The sequence below is a fragment of the Platalea leucorodia genome (assembly GCF_965183815.1).
Source record: "Platalea leucorodia genome assembly, chromosome: Z".
In the NCBI taxonomy this organism is placed as follows: Eukaryota; Metazoa; Chordata; class Aves; order Pelecaniformes; family Threskiornithidae; genus Platalea; species Platalea leucorodia.
Genome location: NC_138858.1, coordinates 17,012,613 through 17,032,393, shown reverse-complemented (window position 1 = coordinate 17,032,393; position 19,781 = coordinate 17,012,613). Strand labels below are relative to the sequence as shown.

The window sequence follows — 19,781 nt, the reverse complement described above, 5'->3', positions numbered from 1 at the left end:
ATATTCAGCATTTCACAGGATTAGAATATGCAAGAACCATCTGACTGTTTCCCTTACAGAATCATTAAATATTGCCACTTGGTAAAGGCAAGTCAGGAAAGTTTGGGGGACTGGAGGAAGAAGGGAGCAGAGTCAAGCTGACAGTCAGGGTAAGAAAAAGTGGAACTGTGGCTGTAGATGAGACCACAGCAGCGCTGCCATCAAGAGTGGGAACTCCTGGATGCTCAGTCTGCGAAGGGAAGGGAAGGGCAAGTCCCTGTTGGTGTAGACAGGGGCTGCTGGGAAGCTCCATACAATCCTGGCTTGCAGATCCGTCCTCTGCCAGCTGTAAGAGCGCAGCGGAGCTGCGGTTCTCTCTCCGATTTGGCGAGCAGTATCTGATTCCTAGCAGTGACCTCTTTTTGTACTGTCAGCTTTCCTGGACCCCAAATCTTAGATTCTTTTCTGTTCAACAATTACTGCTTCATATTTGAAATTATAACACTGCTGCAGCTCCTCCTCTTACGCATACTGTATAAAAGCAGCAAAGTGTGATCTAAATGCATTTTTATAGCTTTTAATAACCGGAATTGTTACAACGTCACAAATATTGTAAGACCCAGCCAGACCTGCAACTCAAATACTACCGAAACATTTGCATTTAGTGGACCTAGTTTAAAAGACAGGCTTTGGTAGTTTTGTTTACACTCCCAGTCCTTCAGAGCGTGTGTTACCTCGTATCAGGTTCTCTTGGGTTCAGCAGACCAAATGGAGAGATCGTGAGATGGCAAAAATCCTCTCCCAGCTGCCAACTGTGTTTCAAGTTTGGGTTCCTGTGCGTTCTTTTGGGAAGCGAATTAGAAATAACTTCTGCTAGTCATTCAGTCTAAAAAACCTTCTTCCCCGATACTGGTATATGAAGTATCAAAACAGCACTTGAAAGATCTGCTCCCTGGTACAGTTTCACTTATCCCTGAACCCTGACACACAAATATGTAAAAAAAAAAATCTTCCAGTTTCCAAACCTTCACTTGCCTGACCTCACAATCTCTGTACCTGAGCATTAGTTTTGACCTTTGCTATTTTGTACTTGGCAACAAAATAAAATCAATACTTTTTGCAGTAAAGTCATCTCAACATCTTGTTTTGTGGAAGAAATTATTACGGCACAGGGCTTTGTTTTTCCTGAAAATGCTGGCTAAAGGTCTCTTTTCAACGGGTTTAGTCACCTAAAGATGTAGTTGGGTGCGTCTGAAAACCCCAGTGAGTATTTTAGTGACTTAGAAGTGTAGCTCCCATTGAATTAAATTCAAATTAGGCCTGTAATTCATATTCCTGAAAATTGCAATAAATTCACTCTTAAGCGGTTTTAAGGAACAGCTTTAATCATCTAGCTGTTTCGTTTATTTTAAGAGTCTTAACCTAATATGACGGTCTCTATCTAGGAGGCTTTAGAAAAAGTCACAGATAGAATTGCTTAAGAATTACTAAACAGAGGCAAAGAACCTGTTGGGTCTATTGAGACAAAACCGGCACCCTAAATTTGACACACGGGCTTAAAACTAGAAGTAAAGGTGAGTCATTGGACAGCAAACACTTTTCCTTCAAAACAGTACTGGATGAGGAGAGTCTGCCCACTTTTACACAGCTGAAAAATGGTGAGAGAGACTCAAATTCAAACTCCTCTTTTATCAAAACAGGCTGGATTTTAATGGAGAAAGAGGAAGTGTGTTTGTCCTCTCACTAGCAGCATCTGAGCATGTTTCTGCTCCAAGGTTATCCTGAGTTACGCTGAGTTTCTTTGGTAATACCATCTTTATTAAATGGGCCTCTCCTTTCTCAGGTTTCCAGTTCTAAGGTTACCAAGGTGCAGCATTCATTTTGGTATATTAGTCCAAATTACCGAATACAGTCTCGATTGAAAAATCTCACTGGACAGATGGGTTAAGCTCTAGAGCCATGAAAGGAAAACTAGCTGCATCCTCACAAGCTGGGATGGAAATACTGGCCATCACATGCCTGCAGCATAATTTGGTTAGAGGACTATAATTAATTACCTAAGAGTTTTGGAACAAGATTCACCAACCACTTTAACGTTATTACTGGAATCTTTCCAAGAAATTAATATAAAGCAATCGTAGTCTATCGCAATAGCAGTATAGGCCAATCCTTTACTTGTGAAGAAATAATAGTAGTTTCTTGTAAGTATTCCCTTGCAATACAGTCCGTGACAGGAAAAGCAGACAGGAGCCTCATAAAGCTGAATAAAAAGAATAATGCTATTGACAACAATTATAAAATAAATTTTACTAATTAATAAGAAAAACTAGTAGATCTTAGGCTATAAAGAATTAGTCATCAAACTAGTCTGCAAGAGGAGGATGTCTGGACTTGATGTAAATTTAAATTAGCATGTGGATCCAGACACATCCCGAGGAGACAAATACATTGCTTTTAGCAGCATAGATTAGATACCTGGTCTCTGAATTTAACTTCAGATAATTGTTAAAAAACTGGGACTGCATTGTGTCCTTAACCTCAGTTTTAAAATTCTGAAAATCCAGCAACTGTCCATCACATTTTATCTTTTAGCTTTCCTTCATCGTCTGCAGGGTGTAATCTTTAAACGCACTTCAGTACTGGCACAATAGGAGAACATGGTTATAACTTTGTTGGCTATAGGTGGTTAATTTGGTGGGGATTTTTTTTGCAAATACATTGTTTTAAATTAATAGCAATGATTTCATGCATGTCTATGTCATACTATTTCACACAGAAAGTTAATGTCAAAGACTACGGGATGTCACTCATTATCTTGGATCATGGACCATGGAAAAGAAAGCAATAATATGGATCATCTCCCCAAGCTAATCTTAGTCATTTTGTCACCTTTTTTTGATCAGATCTGTGAAGATGTAATAAAGATAAGAAGGTCGCTATTTACATCTGCGTTTATTGTTGACTACGCACCAAAAAAACAATTCCAAAAACCAATTCTGCCTTTACCGTTTTAAAAGCAAATATGACATTTATCAGAAAAAAAAAAAAACACACCACCATGTAAGTGCAGGCTTACAGGCAAGCAGATTTAAGCCGTCGGGGAGCAGCAAGGGCAGGCTGCTCTGCAAGGGCAGGTGAGCCAGGAGCTGAATGTGACAACAAGGCTGGCAGGGCAGCGACCTCACCGTAAGGGCACGCTCTCACAGCGCCCGAAGAAAAAAGCAGAGCAGGGCCAGTGACGGCAAGCAGGGTCAGCCAAGAGTTTGGGGTTCCAGACAAGGCTACAGTGATGAGCAGGTTGGAGGTGAAGATGGGAGGTCAAGTCAGTGGGTCAGGATCAGCAAGGGACGTCGCCAGGCACAGGAACGCCCGCGGTGCTGCTCAGGCAAGGGCCCCGAGTTCAAAGGCAGCTCCCAAGAGAAGGGCAAGAGGCCACCAAGGAGGCTCCTCACCGCTCCTGGTCACACAGCTCTTTTCACTGCAGCCCCATCCCAGGCTGCATCAGTGCTTTGTACCGGAGCTGGCCTCGCGCACGGGCAGCTAAGCCCCCCGGGAGCGGGGAAGGGGCTGCAAGGTCTCAGGGTGCGCTCGCAGCCCTAACCCAAGCTCCTGCAAATTCAACAAGATGGACTACTTCATCTCCTCCTGAGCGCCTGTGCTTCTCTAAAGCCAGAACACTCCAAGTATCCTGATCATAGAATCATAGAATCGTTAAGGTTGGAAAAGACCCTTAAGATCATCAAGTCCAACCGGTAACCTGGCACTGCCAAGTCCACCACTAAACCATGTCCCTAACCACCACACCTACACGGCTTTTAAATACCTCCAGGGATGGAGACTCAACCACTTCCCCGGGCAGCCTGGTCCAGTGCCTGACTACCCTTTCGGTGAAGAAGTTTTTCCTAATATCCAACCTAAACTTTCCCTGGCGCTGCTTGAGGCAGTTTCCTCTCATCCTATCACTTGTTACTGGGGAGAAGAGACCGACCCCCACCTCACTACAACCTCCTTTCAGGTAGTTGTAGAGAGCAATAAGGTCTCCCCTCAGCCTCCTCTTCTCCAGGCTAAACAACCCCAGCTCCCTCAGCCGCTCCTCATAAGACTTGTGCTCCAGACCCTTCACCAGCTTCATTGCCCTCCTCTGGACACACTCCAGCACCTCCATGTCCTTCTTGTAGTGAGGGGCCCAAAACTGAACACAGTATTTGAGGTGCGGCCTCACCAGTGCCGAGCACAGGGGCACTATCACCTCCCTGGTCCTGCTGGCCACGCTATTTCTGATACAGGCCAGGATGCCATTGGCCCTCTTGGCCACCTGGGCACACTGCTGGCTCATGTTCAGGCGGCTGTCAACCAACACCCCCAGGTCCTTTTCCGCCAGGCAGCTCTCCAGCCACTCCTCCCCCAGCCTGTAGCGTTGCATGGGGTTGTTGTGACCCAAGTGCAGGACTCGGCACTTGGCCTTGTTGAACCTCATACAGTTGGCCCCGGCCCATCGATCCAGCCTGTCCAGGTCCCTCTGTAGGGCCTTCCTACCCTCCAGCAGATCGACACTCCCACCCAACTTGGTGTCATCTGCAAATTTACTGAGGGTGCACTCCATCCCCTCATCCAGATCATTGATAAAGACATTGAACAGGACTGGCCCCAGTACTGAGCCCTGGGGAACACCACTCGTGACCGGCTGCCAACTGGATTTGACTCCATTCACCACCACTCTCTGGACTCGGTCGTCCAGCCAGTTTTTAACCCAGCGCAGAGTGCACCCATCCAAGCCGTGAGCAGCCAGCTTCTCCAGAAGAATGCTGTGGGAGACAGTGTCAAAGGCCTTACTAAAGTCCAGGTAGACAACATCCACAGCCTTCCCTTCATCCACTAAGCAGGTCACCTTGTCATAGAAGGAGACCAGGTTAGTGAAGCAGGATCTCCCTTTCATGAACCCATGCTGGCTGGGCCTGATCCCCTGGTTGCCCCACACGTGCTGCGTAATGGCACTCAAGATGATCTGCTCCATGACCTTCCCCGGCACCGAGGTCAGGCTGACAGGCCTGTAGTTCCCCAGATCCTCCTTCCGACCCTTCTTGTAGAGGGGCTTCACATTTGCTAACTTCAACTGATGTCAGGAACCATTTTACCACCAAAGCATATAATGAGATGCTGGCATTAGGAGCCCGCTTTTAAGTCTAGAACAAGGACACAGTTGTGGTTTTGGTCTTGGGTTCGGTGTTTTTTTTTTTTTTGGTAGGAAGGGAAAAGAAGGAAGAATTGAAGTTTTAGATTCCCAGAGCAGAAGTTCAACTTTTCTAACAAGAAGTCTGTTTGGTCTGTAGGCACAGAAGATAACAGGGTGTCCACATGATGTAACTATGTCATCGCCTATTGAGTTTGCGTTTTGTCAACGTATTTTTTCAGAATCACAAGTGGAACTGGCTTGTACACAGACTAGTACGAGCTTATCAGAAGACTGCAGGATAACACATGCAAATAAAACTTCTCCTCTCAATTTCTCAATAGTATTTCTCAATCTTTGCACTACAAAGAGTTATACAACAAATCTGTGACTTCACATGTCAACAGCAGAACAGTTACAAGTTCAAATCAGATTCAACAAACAGGAGTTAAGACTTCCAATGGCAGTTTTTCCCTTTCTTTTGCATTATCTTTACCTGCCCCTCAGACAGTGGAAATAACACAGTTCTAACACCCTGCTACTGTGTGAGGTGAGCGAGGTGGTGTCTTCTGCAAGCTGTGGCAATCAGATGTCACAGAAGCTGACCCCAGCTGCTAAGGGAGTATATTTCTTTGACTCAAGCAGTGTTTTAGAACAAAATTATCCAGGCTTTAAAACTTGTGTGTGAGTTTAATGGAGCAGTTTCCCATCTGCAGCAAAGGTTTGCACTCCTAGTCCTGGCAGGGAGGACTCCCCTGGGGACGCTCAGTAACCTGCGCAGCAATGGATTAACTGGATTTCATAGAATCACAGAACGGTTTGGGTTGGAAGGGACCTTAAAGATCACCTAGCTCCAGCCCCCCCGCCATGGGCAGGGACACCTTCCACTCGACCAGGTTGCTCAAAGCCCCGGCCAGCCTGGCCTTGAATCACCACCGGCCTGAAGTCTGCAGAGGCCGGCGTGTGGAACCCGTAACTCAGCTCGCTGTGCATGGCCCAGGCCGCAGCGACGCCAGGAGATGCGGCCCCGCACGCTCCTGCTTTACCACGCCGGGACGAGACTGCCGCGGCGGGGCCGGGGCAGGCAGGGCCGGACCCCGCATCCCCCGTGAAGCCATTTCGCGGGCAGAGCCCCCGCGCAGGCCCCGAGGGCCTGGTCCCGGCCCGCCGAGGGAAGGGCTGCGGGCAGGTTCCACAGGCGAGGGATGGCACCGGCCTCGGGCGTGGGGCTGCGCTTCCCGAGGCGGGTTACCTGCGCCACGGTCCCCCGCCGCCCCGCAGGCCCCGGCCCGCGCCTCACGGCCTCGCCGCCACCAAGGGCCCCGGGGCTCCCCTCGGCCACGCTGCCGCCTCCCGCTGGGACCCCGCGGGCCGGGGCGCCCCGAGGGGCGGCTCCCGGCGGGCCCGGGCGGGCCCCGCCGCCCGTTGCCGGGCAACCGCCTCCTCGCCCGGCCGGGGACCGGCAGCCGTCCTACTCTCACCCGCGCTCGGCAGCGCGCTCCCATTGGCTGCCCCCGCGCTGCGCTCGGCTCCCATTGAGCGCCCGCCGTCTCTGCCGCGTCCTCATTGGCGCGCCGCCCTCTGGCCACGCCGCGTCACTTTCTCACACCATTCCCTCCGCCTCCTCCGCCGGCTGCGGGCCGGCCGGCGGGCGGGACCCGGGCGGCGGTGGCTGCGATTGGCGGGGGGAGCTGCCGCTCAGGGCGCGGGCCGCGGCCCGGGCGGCGCGGCTGTTTAAAGGCGCCGCGCGCCGGCGACCCGTGTGTTTCCCCCGTGCGCGGGACCGGGCCAGGGCGCGGAGCGGCAGCGCAGCCATCATCGCCATCGCCTGCGGCAGGTGAGGGCGGCGCGGGGCCCGGGCGCTCCCGGGCTGGGCGGCCTGCGCTGCCCACCATTGGCTCGGCGCCGAGCGGCGGCCCCTGCCTCTCCCCTCGGCCGCGGCGTGGGGCAGGCACGCGTGGGGCGGCGGGGCTGCGGCCCCGCCCGCGGGGCTTGGGATGGGGCGGCGGGGCTGGGAGCGGTGCTCGCAGGGGATGCAGGCACGCTTGGAGCAGCGCCTGCAGTGCGGCAAGGTGCGGAGGGAGGGAAGGAGGGGGGAAAAAAAAAAAAAAGGAAAAAAGGGGGGAAAAAAGAGGGGGGAAAGGAAGAAAAAAAAACCACAAGAGAAGGCGCGCCTGGGTGCCTTTTAACGAAGCGCCGTCCGCACGCCGCGCCGGGCGCGGCCCCGAGCATCACGGAGCATCCCCCGCGGCGTGCGGCGCTCCCCGCTGCCGGCCCGGGCAGCCGGCGAGGCCATCGCCCGCTGGCGGCCGGCGTCCCCGGTGCCGGGGCCCTGGGCGCTGCCCCCCCGCCCCCGGGGAGGCCCCCGGGTGGGTGAGCCGCGGCCGGCGGCTGCTGCGGGGCGCCGCCCCCGCCTCGGGGGCCGCGGGGAAGCCTGAGAGCGGCGGGGACCTCGGCGTGTCCCTTCGTCGCCTCTCGGTGTCGCGACAGAGGCGCCCACGCAGGGCGTGTCCCCCTGCCCACGCCCCCCATCGTGCAGGGCACCGGCAGCCGCGCGCTGCCCCCCGGGCTGCCGTCGCCTTCTGTCGTGATGGCGGTGGTTGCAGGGGCGCGGGCACCCCGACACCCGCCCGTGTTGCCGGCGGAGCCCGGCGCGGGGGGGCGCGGGGGGTCCCCGGGGTCTGCGGCGCAGCCCCGGCCCGCGGGTGAGCGGTGCCGCGGTCCCTGCGCCTGGTGCCCCTAAGCCTTTCGGCTCTGCGGGGATAACGAGGTGTGTTTAAATGACGTCATGGCTGACGCTGCCTGGTCATCACTGTTTAACTTCTGAAAAACAGCCCGAGGGGGCTCCGCTTCCACCAGCGAAGTCCCTTCTCCGGGTCCCCCAGGGGTAAAACGCTGGAGGGGGTTAACAAATGCATTGCTGGTCGCAAACGGGCCAGGGGCTTATTTTCCAACTTTTGGTCAAGTGTTCTGTATGAATGAAAAACCTAAGCAGGAAATAATAAAGGCAAATTATTGACAGAATATTCTCCAGTTCTTAACAAAGACAGTGAAAGCCACCGGTTGCTGTGGGAGAATGTATTTCTGGCAACACTGGCAGAAGGTCGTGGCTGTTTCATGCTGCTCGTTCATTCCCTGCAGAATCCTAAGGGGATGCAAAACAAAGCAGGTTTCTCATTTCTTGATATTAAAGCACTTGGGGTTCTCAGTCTTTTAAAGGAAATTGTACTTTTGAGTACTCCCTCATTTTCAGTAAAACCTCAATGACAGGATGTTGTTTGCTGTTTGACCAGGAGGACAAAAGGCTGTTTGTTTTACATCAAGTAAACAAATTTTTTCCTGTAATGACTGACTGACTTAAGGTGTCATATGTCCCATTTGCTTCAGTGATCAAAGCAAGCTTATAAAGCAGTGATTTTCATTGCGGTGCAGCCCGATAGCCCTGCCTGCCGCGACGCTGGGGACATTTGGTGAGCTTGGTATTGGGTGAGCCATGGCAGTACAATAGAAGGAGCCTCCCTTTAGTTGTCTTCTGCAGAAAGTTTTCTGATGGGAGAACAGCAGCGAGTAATACGTATTAAATGCCGGTTTTGATCTCAAAGTTCTGCAAGGAGTAAGCGCAGGGCAGAGTGTTTTCCTCAGCCCTCACCAATAATGCAGGTTCTTTTGGCATGCCGAGTTCCCTAGTAATTCACTGCCCGGTTAAAAGCCATTGTTGTTCTATGGCTGCTACAGGTCAACTCCGTTATGTGCTGCATGCATTGCCTTTTATTGTATAACTTAATTAAAATTAAGCCTCTGAGAGCCTCTGCAGCCTGTAACGTTCAGCTTTCTGGCTCTTGGAGCAGGAATGAGCTCTGCTCTGCGTACAAGGCTTGCCCTTGGGGTGGCTGCCAGACACTGTGCTGAGCTGGCAGCGGTCTATATTAACTTTTTGTCCCCTTTCTTCAAAAGAGAGGTGTTTTGTGCCAGAAAGAGCTGGACCCCAAAGTCCTTTTCCCAGCTGGTACCTTGGGATCTCGCTGTTGGTGGTATGGCTGCGTTCATACGGGGAGCCGGGAAGCATCCCCTGCAGCGCCTATGCAGATTTGGGGTAAAACACAGCTCTTGGAGCAAATTTTGGACCCCAGCGCGGCTCTGTATCTCCAGGAGAGGTGTGTGACTTTCTCGTGCTGCCGAGAGGGGACACGACCTTGCCCCCGCAGCGCGCGGGGAGTCTCTGGACCACCGCGCTCCCTTCCCTGGCTGTGGCTTTGGGAAAGCAGCGATGGCCACCCTGTTTCTAACGGTGTCAACCTCCTGCTGTGCCATGGCAGATCTGTAATCCTGCCCGCCAGCGCTCCGGAGGCAGAAATTATGTTTTCATTGCTTTTTTATTTTTTGGGTTTTTTTGCGCTCCAGCTAGTTCAAAGCAAGAGACGGCACTGCTGCGCCACAGCCGTGGGAAGAAAAAAAAAAAAAAACACCCCCCCCCCCCCCCCCCCCCAAAAAAAAAACCCCAAAAAACACCAAAACCCGCAGCGGGCAGCATCTGAGAAACGTTAAAAAATAAATGCAGATAGGGCGAGGTGCCGGCGGGATGGGGTGGCCAGGGTTTTTTTTAAAAAAAAAAAAAGACAACAACAAAACCAATAAAAGGGGAAATTTGGGTGCTGGTGGGTTTTATTTAAATGTTTAATTGTTTTTCTGGGTATTTCTGCCTTCGTGGTGCTGCGGGGTTCCATCCCGCGCTGCGGTCCGGGCAGCAGCGTTGCCGCGGCCGGGAGGTGACGCCCCCGCCCCCGCGGAAGAGGCGGGATCCGCGCCCGCCCCATCCGGACGCGGCATCGGCGCATGCGCGCTCCGCCGCGCCGGCAGCCGGTCATGGGCTTCCGTAACGTGTAAGGGCCGCGGGCCGCCGCCGCCGCGCGAGGTGGGAAGGCGGGCAGCGGTGGGGCTCCGCGTGGTGGTGGGTCCAGGCCGCGGGCGGGGCGCGCGGCCTGGCGGCCCGGGCCGGGCGGGTGGCTCCTTCGCCGGGCGCTCGGCCGGGTCCCGGGTAACCTTGAGGCGCTGGGGGCGGCCTCGCCGCCCTCCGCGGGGCCGGGTCGGCTGAGGCGAGGGGCTGCGCGGCAGCGCGGCGGGGGGGGGCGAAGAGGCGCCGGTCGGGCAGGGAGGGGGGCGGCGGAGGGCGCGGGGAGGGGGGTGGTGCTCAGCATCGCGGCAGGGCGCCGTGCGGCTGCTCCGCAGCGCTCCAGTGAGCGCCTTTAAACCGCCTTTTGTCCCCCCTTTACGCGTTTTAATATCAATAAAGGCTACAAGAGAAACGCTTAAAAAGCTTATTTTACATCCATCATAGACGTGGTTGAAGCTTTGTCAGAGGCAATCCAAAGGAGTGGCGAGCTGTGTGCTCTTACCTTCGGTCTTACATTAGGCTGTGCCTGTAACAGCAAACACTCTTAGTGCTTTCCTAACGCTTGTCTGAATATGCATCCTGTAAAGTCGTCATTCCTGCGGAGAAAGGCGTTATCCCGTCATCCATGGCTTTGTGGAAGAAGCTGCGATGGTACCTGCAGCTGTGCACAAAAGGGAGAAGCGCTCTGTAAGGGTGTGAGCACAAGTACAGGCGGAGGGTGCCTGTCTGGGTAACAGGGACAGGGTTGAAGTAATGGGGCGTCGTGTATCCTACAGTGTAGTACACTCTCGAATGTAGTGACAATGAAGTTGTGGGGTTAAAATAAGAAAACTGGGTCTCTCAGGGAGAAGCCCTGTGTGTTCATCTCAGCCTGTGAAATATTCCTCCAGGCCTGGCGTTAGGAATTCCAGTGTTCCGGAATGCCAAAACAGAGTAGGCTTAAAACAAACAAACAAACAAACAAAGCCAACCAAAAATACAAAAAACCCTGCCACACAAAAAAAATTTCTGCTATCTTTATTACAAGTATAAACAAAATGGAGCAACTTGGATCATTTCGTTTAACAATAAAAACAATTTTGAAAAGTCCTGGCGTGTTCTAAGGCAGAGATTTCCTGGTAAGGATAAATTTTAAACTTAAGTGCTCGACTAGCAACATTTAAAAAAAAATCCAATGTTTCTAGCTTGGCTGTGTAAAACCGAGAGTTTCCGTATAAGCAAAAGTAGAATAATGGACATTAAGACTAATTTCTCAGACACTGAACGCTTACTAAGCCTGTGTTTTGCTTCAGTGAAATAACTTGGGCATAAGCGACATCTGTTCATCTCCAGGGCTGAAATTTGTGTTTTCACTTGAAAGTACTTCTTACTAGAAGCTTTGTAACATTTTATGTTGATGTTTACAGTATGCTCAGACCAAAGTCTCCCCTGACGCAAAGGCTTGCCTTTTGCAGATGACGTTGTAGAATACCTGCAACTTAACTTTTTCTGTAAACCTACAGAAGATGAAAGTAGGTCTCTCGAAATGGATGTGAATAAATCAGCTGTTTTTGTGGTTTTCTTTTTTTCTTAAAGATCTACCACGATGCCTGGGTCTCTTCCAGTGAATGCTGAATCCTGTTGGCCCAAGGATGTGGGAATTGTTGCACTGGAAATATATTTTCCCTCTCAGTATGTTGACCAGACAGAGCTGGAGAAGTACGATGGTGTGGATGCTGGGAAATACACCATTGGGCTAGGCCAGTCAAAGATGGGGTTCTGCTCAGACCGCGAGGATATCAATTCTCTCTGCTTGACTGTGGTTCAGAAGCTCATGGAGAGGAACAGCCTTTCCTATGATTGTATCGGGAGATTAGAAGTTGGAACGGAGACGATCATCGATAAATCAAAATCTGTGAAGACTGTTCTGATGCAGCTTTTTGAAGAGTCTGGTAATACGGATGTAGAAGGAATCGACACCACCAATGCGTGCTATGGAGGCACCGCTGCTCTTTTTAACGCTATTAATTGGATCGAGTCCAGCTCTTGGGATGGTGAGTTCAGGGTATTTTCTTGAAAAGTTGCATCATCCTCTGGTTTCGAGTAGTCTGCCTTGTAATGGCAGTGTTCATGTTTAGCTGTATAAAACTCAGAGGGTAAACTATTTTTCTCTTCTGAAGTCTTTTTTTTAAATGCTCTGGGTATTTGCCACTAGTTCAGTTACAGTGCAAGAAGTAAAGATGTGGCTAATAATCGCTGGTCTTTTCCTGTAAATTTTGGTGGCTGCCAGGGAATTGAAATGTGGGGGAAAATTCAGGATTGAAGATCCCCTTAATCTTGGGGTCATCTCTGCTATAACCTGTAATATAGGTTATCTCTGCTATAACAGAGATCTCTGCTATAATATAAGTCTAAAAGTTGCGGACGGATATTAAAATGGGCTAGATTCTTGGCTATTTCTCATGGTTATTTCTGTGTGCTTTTGACAGGACGCTACGCGCTTGTTGTTGCTGGAGACATAGCTGTGTATGCCACTGGGAATGCCAGGCCAACAGGTGGAGCTGGTGCGGTTGCTATGCTAGTTGGTCCAAATGCTCCGTTAATTTTTGAGAGAGGTTAGTCCTGTGAGAAAATGAAATACTGTTCAGCCAGATAACTGGATCTGTTCTGAAGCCTGTCCCCTGTTTTTTGTGGGTTGCTGGAGCGCTGGATTAACTCCCACTAATGTCAGAAATTGTACTTTGTCTCCTCTTGCTCTGGGCTGTCTTAGCCAAGTCCCGTTATGGGAGGCAGCAAGGAGCAGCTGGAGGTGCTCCTGTCTGTTTATTTGCTTGGGGATTCTCCAATGAAATTGACAGAGAGTGGGCTAGAGCTGAATAACACAGCGCTCTACTTCCAAGGCGAAATGATGAAAATAACTTCTTAATTGTGTTTGTGACGCTCAGTCCTACCGTACTTAACAGGCCATTGAGAACTGTGTGAAACGTTACCTTAAAGGGTCTGAAGTGCTATGAAAACCTGCTCGACTGGGGCCAAATATTGCTTGTTTCCCCACATGTGTTAAGTGATGTATTCAAATTGACTCAAAGCAGCTGAATAAAGTAATTTTCAACTTCTGTCAATTTCTGTCCATCAGGGTTGCGTGGAACCCACATGCAGCATGCGTACGACTTCTATAAACCAGATATGGTCTCTGAATATCCTGTCGTTGATGGCAAACTATCTATACAGTGCTACCTCAGTGCATTAGATCGCTGCTATACTGTCTATCGCAACAAAATCCACGCCCAGTGGCAAAAGGGTATGTACTGGAACATGTAGCTACACAGACAATATATTTTCAAGTTTTAGCATCCAATCTGAAGACTAGTATATTGTCCCTTTCTTTGTGTTGGTGTGTTCTGAGGCAATTGAAATGTTTGCTCTCTCCCATAAGAAGTGTCTTATTTCTGTTCTGGTATGGCTAAGTACCTGGTCATCAATAAGGAGCAGTTGCTACAGGCTTTTGTTGGTGCAATGTATAATCCCTTCCTTAAAAGCCTGTTATGACCCCCTCCGCCCAGGCTCTTAAGATATTGAGGTTAATATTTAAATGTTATGTAACGATACTGATTTTTTTTTACCCCATATGTTTAGTAATTGCTTCACTCATATTGAGCATAGATGTGAAGATTAGAGAGTTAAATGAAGTAGATTATTTGTTGTGTCAAAATGCTGGGTAGAAATATGGACATTCTGTTAAGCTGGTATATTTTTCTTCTAGAAGGAGGGCAAACATTGTTAGTTGGTGCACAAGATCAGTAAAAACCTAATTTTTAAATAGAAGTAGCAGCAGTGTTTTAATTGAACTTGACAGCAATAGTTAGTCTTACGGTTGTCTCTTGCATGCCAACGTGTTATGATGACTCGTATCCTGCTATCCCCCTATTTTATTTTCATAGTTGAAGCGAGTACTAAACATAAGTTGTAACACAACTTTTCTGCCACTTCCAGAGGGGACAGACAGACGTTTCACCTTGAATGACTTTGGATTCATGATCTTTCATTCTCCCTACTGTAAACTAGTACAGAAATCTGTGGCTAGGCTGTTGCTGAATGACTTTCTCAGTGACCAGAACCCAGAAACAGCAAACGGTGTTTTCAGTGGTCTGGAAGCTTTCAGGTGAGAATGGCTGCTGTCTTCCTTATTCACGTAATCTTAATTTGTTAAACATCCGAGGTGTGTTTTTACTTTCTGCTATTTTAGTAACTGTTTCTGAAATCTTTTTTTTTTTTTTTTGATAGGGATGTAAAACTTGAAGATACATATTTTGACAGAGATGTGGAAAAAGCTTTTATGAAAGCTAGTGCAGAGCTCTTCAATCAGAAAACCAAAGCTTCGTTACTCGTATCCAATCAGAATGGAAATATGTATACCCCTTCAGTCTATGGTTGCCTTGCCTCTCTTCTAGCCCAGTAAGCATAACATTGGAAAAAAGGTCGTAGCTTTTTATATGTAAGGTCATAAAAGGTTTTTGTTTCAGAAAGCCTTTTGTAAAAGCACCATCTAGCAAACCTTTTCTTACTAGATAGCCTTAAGCAGCAAGACTAAAGTTAAAAAACTATTCTGCACACACAATCAGTCCAAGTGACAAGCAGGTTCAAAACTTCTGTGTCAGAAGCTGATCTGAAACAGCTCCTTGCTGCCTTCCAAAGTAGGATCTTAATTGCAAGGTGGTGTTTTTTCCCAGCCTCAACCTTATCTCTCCTCCCCGCAACACCCCCCACCCCCCTAAAAAAACCACTGGAAAAGAGAGTGGGAATACCTCCTTTGTTGCACTATAATAAGCAAAGCCAAATCAAATTAGTATTTACTTGACAATTTTTTTTTTTTTTTGCAATGACAGACTTTTACAAAATCATGTGAAGTTTAAATTCCTCTTGGATCCTTTTTTCTTTATTCTGACTTTGCTTTCCAAGATGTGGTTGTTCATTTTATGCTTTAGGTCACTTAAGAATGAAAATTGGCTGCCTTCTAGAGAATCATATTCTGGGCATTTCTTTGCTCTGTTTTGCTTAGGCTGCTTTGGAACTCCTAACAGCAGTGTTTGAAACTCTGTTTTTAAAAGTCAGCATTTATGCACATAGCATGCTAAACGTGTATTGTAGCCAATATTGTTTGCTGGCTGCTTTTTCTAAGCTAGCTGCAGTTTCTCGTTATTTAAAATTGGCACCCTGGCTTAATTCTCACTTCAAACAAGTGTCGCTTGATGTGCAGGTACCCCCCAGAGCAGCTCGCGGGACAGAGAATCAGCGTGTTCTCATACGGCTCTGGTTTCGCTGCTACGCTGTATTCCATCAGAGTGACACAGGATGCCACTCCTGGTGAGTGAACGGAAGAGACGTTGATTTTAACTCCCTTGCACAGCTCACCTCTAAATGCCTTGTTACACTACCCACCGGCATAAGTAAACCTACAGAACAATGCCTAATGACAGTAACGTTAAACTGAAGATGTTCCAGCTCCAGGGAATGTTTAAGTATCTCCTTGCGCAAGTAAATAATATTCTTCAAACTCTGTTAACGTTTTGATTGAGTGAGTGGGGATATCTTTAAATGACTAAAAGTTTAGCTTCTGTAGGGCAAAATATTTTGAATGGGCTTGAAGTGTTAACATGCTACCGTGCAGTTCTCAGCACTGGTGGTACCTTACACGATGGTTTTGTATCGTAGGTTCTGCACTGGACAAAATAACTGCCAGCCTTTCTGATCTCCAAACAAGACTTGACTCAAGAAAATGTATTTCACCTGATGTCTTTGCTGAGAACATGAAGATTAGGCAGGAAACTCATCACTTGGGTAAGAACTTCATAAACGTAAATCATGCCTAGCCTTAGAGCAAAATGCTCCTCACTCAGTTCGCATGACTGTAAACGATTAGGGTGTAGAACGAAGGACGTGTCCCACCCTTTCTTCTTCTGAAGAGCTTGGTGTCATTGGCCCAATGTGGCTGAAATGAAAATGCAAACCTGTATTTTCTGTCTGACTGTGTCCAAACTGCAAAGGCCTGTCTTGTGTAACACTCTCACCAGGACCCAGCTAACAGTGTGTTTACTGTCTTTTTTACAGCCAACTATATTCCACAGTGTTCGATAGACGATCTCTTTGAGGGAACGTGGTACCTTGTGCGTGTGGATGAAAAACACAGGAGAACTTACGCGCGGCGCCCGCTGATGGGGGATGGACCTCTGGAGGCAGGAGTTGAAGTTGTCCACCCAGGCGTTGTTCATGAGGTGAACACTCAGCACTCTTTTAAAGTTTGATATAAATGGTGGAACGGTTTATGTGTTTGTCTTAGCATGTGCATGTATGTTAAAAGAGGAAGTGCTTTTAACAAGTTCTGTTAAATACTTTGTTAACATATGTAACATGCAAGCCAGAACTGAAAAATTGAACATGGGATTTTAAAAAGTACATGTCATCATAACACAAATGAAACTGCACAAGAATGAAACGAGAACAAACTGGCTCTTTTCACACTATCAGTTTGCATGAAGCATGACCGATTTGATTGACTTAAGAGCAAGCCGTCCAGTGTAGCATGAATGTTGTCTGAGAGTTGGACTAGCCATGAAGTATGAATGTCTGAACTAGAAAACTGTATTTAATGTTTTTTTTCCCTTCTTCTTAGCACATCCCAAGCCCTGCTAAGAAAGTGCCAAGAATCCCTGCAACAACAGAATCTGAAGGCGTTACTGTTGCCATTTCCAATGGGGAGCATTAAGATACCTCTGTGAGGTGGGGAATGAAACAAGGTGTGAGGGTAGGGTGAGAGAGAGAGAAGGATTGCGGTAGTGCTGAAGTTTCAGTGTACAGTAGTACTTCACTGGAGCATGGAAAAACTGTTTTAAGCTCCTTGAAAAGATTTGTCATACTATGGCGTGCTGATATTTATACTATTTTCAGAACACTAAAATCATGAATATACTGGAGATGGAGGGACTCGCCAGGGGCTGTGTGAATTCCTAAACGTGTCTGAATTTTTTTAATTGCTGAGTAGTAGCTGTAGTCTATTACAAGGTCTTTGTACATAGGAAAAAAAAAAAAGAATCTTCTGCTTGCTCTTTCCATGTAAAATGACTTGAAACCTACACTGTTAACTTCTACTTGTACTCACGTGTGTGGCAAAATAGTCCAAGCTTTTAATGTTAGGGTTCTCAGTGCCTTGACAGTAAGCAGTCAGTCTTCTGAATACTGCACTTCTCCTCCCCTTTACCACCTTCCCTTTCTTCTCCCAGTCTACCTCCCATCATCCCACTGCTTTGGGAGAGGTGTAGAACCAAGTAACGCTCATTGCTGGAAGAGAATCTCTCTCCCCTGTCGAAATGACTGGGTCAAGAACGGCTAAACTGACAGCTGGTTTTCTTTTAAGAAACTCTGTGACCCACGGTGTTACTTACTACGTAATTCCTCCTAACATCCATATTAGGTGTTTTATACCTGCATTATAAATCACAGCAGCCTGGGAAGAAAGAGGAAAAAGAAGGGAGGTAGTAGTTTTTTTCTTCTAAAGAACAAAAAGGGTGTAATTCTTGGGTTCATTGATTTGGTACCTGTCAGGATTGTTTAGTAGAAGTATTTAAGGCAGCAGAATTTTCAAATAAAACTTCTAGATATTATGGAGCTGTTTTAATTGGCAAACAAAGGTAGGGAGGAAGATCACTTTGTCTGGAGCTCTGGCCTCTCGCTATTCTTTATATAATACATTTCTAAAAGACTATTTCTAACTTTGAATTTGGCTTTGTACTTTGAAGTCCTTTTCACTATTGGTAATATTGTAGGAGTGGGGTCTCTTCTTTCTCCCCCCCCCCCCCCCCCCCCCGGTTCCCAACACGCAAGCTAAAAGCTATCCATTTTGCAAGTGGTAGATATACAGTGCTAATGGGGAGTCCAGTCGGGTAGATTTTTAAAGCCCAGACTGGAAATGAACTATGACATGAGCCTTGTAAGCTTGTAATATATATTTAAATTGAGCTAATGTACAGAATGAAGTTTTGTTGAATTTATTTCTTTGCTAATTCTACAAAGCTACATTATCTAATATAAAGTAGGAGAAACTGATTTGTCTGTTAAATTACAAGGGGTTTTTTGTGTGTAATGAAGTGTTTGTATTATCTGTCACTCACTAGGATTTGATAACTTGCTGTATTTGTACAGTCAAGCCTTGGTAAAATAGTTGTTTATTATAAATTGATGAATACTAATCTGTTTGTTCTGCTGAAAATGATGGAGCAATGATGCATGACGATAGTGTTTGCAAGTATTTTGGTTTAGGTTGCCCTCGTGTGAAACTTATCTTGGCACCAGAAAAACAAACAAATTGCCATGGAACAAAGTCCATTGCTGGCAGTGGACAAGCCAAGAAGTGAGCTACTGGCAGAAAGTTAACCACAGGGACCTCACAGTCTGTGAGGCTGATCCTTTATTAAAATAAAGTTTGAGATCTTTGAAACCTGTTGGAGTAGTGCTGACTTGTTGGGTTTTCAGGATGCATTTGTTTTTCTTTAACAGGAAAGAAAGAGGAAACTGGCCCTGTGAAAACCCGAAGCTGTGGGTTCACAAGCTGTGTGGACCTTCTGGATCTTTCATTCCATTACAGGAGTGGAAAGAAAGGGTTGCTTAGGCAGGTGCAAACCCATTATTTCAGGGCTGTGTTTCAAGATAACTTAAATGCTTTCAGATGGAAACTGTTTATATTGGAGGAATTCATTCCCAGCTTATGAAATACAATTAATCTTTATTACTGTCTTATGAAAGATGGTATTTTATCCCCCTCAGAAAAACTATGAAGGGGGATTGCTTCTTGCTTTTTATTTACCTGAGCCTCACTGAGTCCAGTTTCCAGTGGGTGGCTTTGCAGAGTCACTCTGTTGCTCATTTACATCAATTACTCCTTTTAAAGTCAACTGATCATCGCATTAGTCCTGGTAATAGATAAGGCATCCTGCCTTTGAGTTTGAAAGCACCAGCTGTACCTCTCTAAACCTCGCACTGGTTTGGTTTAGTTGCCTTAACTGAAATCATACAGGCTCTACCTCTTAGCTTAGGCATGTCGGCTCTGCCTGTTGAGAGAAGGACAGCTACTGCACTTTACCACCATTTGCATTTCAGCTGGTGGTGTTGGAGATTAAAGAACAAAATAAGCAACTAAAGCTGAAGATAGGAGTATCTGCATCTTGGTGATGCTCAGAACAATTGGAGTTGTCAGGCTATCCAGCTTTTAACTTGCACTGGTCAAGAGTATCAAAATCAGCTTTTTGCCAGATTTTCTTGCCAAAGTAGTGTAGCAGGAGTTACTACAAGCCTGTAATGCTCCATATATAAGCAAATTTGGTTATTGGTTGCATTCAGCTTACTGATACCTAGTGCTAAAGCAAGAATTTAAAACTACACGAGTTTAGGAGTACACTTAAATCTTTCTTTATTGGAGTGCAACTAGGTTCCAAGCAGTTCTAGACGGTCAGGATTGTACACCTAATGGAAGGTGTCGGAAGGCTGGCAGGTCATAGCCCAACCAGCTGAGCACTAGGAATTGCAACCACGTGCGCAGGGTTAAAGCAGCACATCCTAACTTGCCTTTCTGAATTGTGACAAATCAGGAAGGTGGTCAAGAGCAGCATTGCTGTTTCTTTAAATAATAATAAAAAAAGTTCTAATATACATTTTATCATGTCTAATTTGCTGAAGAAGTCTTAAAGAAGAATTTGAAGTTGTTTAGCTTAT

General features: G+C 47.6%; 1 protein-coding gene across 5 annotated transcripts; it reads left to right on the top strand.

Moving 5' to 3' along the window:
• The first annotated feature begins 6,938 nt into the window (after nt 1-6,938).
• On the top strand, nt 6,939-19,649 carry HMGCS1 (3-hydroxy-3-methylglutaryl-CoA synthase 1). Of its 5 annotated transcripts, XM_082336396.1 has the most exons (11): nt 9,955-10,029; nt 11,616-12,073; nt 12,509-12,634; nt 13,156-13,320; nt 14,013-14,181; nt 14,304-14,474; nt 15,277-15,383; nt 15,732-15,857; nt 16,128-16,291; nt 16,690-16,796; nt 18,570-19,649. In XM_082336396.1, exons 1-10 carry the CDS (start codon nt 9,983-9,985, stop codon nt 16,780-16,782), a joined length of 1,626 nt encoding a protein of 541 aa, XP_082192522.1. In that variant the 5' UTR covers nt 9,955-9,982; the 3' UTR covers nt 16,783-16,796; nt 18,570-19,649. The 5 variants fall into 5 exon arrangements, with proteins under 5 accessions (XP_082192524.1, XP_082192522.1, XP_082192521.1 ...); XM_082336398.1 differs by lacking the exons at nt 9,955-10,029; nt 18,570-19,649 and adding an exon at nt 6,939-6,986 and having other exon boundaries at nt 16,690-18,522; XM_082336395.1 differs by lacking the exon at nt 18,570-19,649 and having other exon boundaries at nt 16,690-18,522.
• Nucleotides 19,650-19,781: the final 132 nt, after the last annotated feature.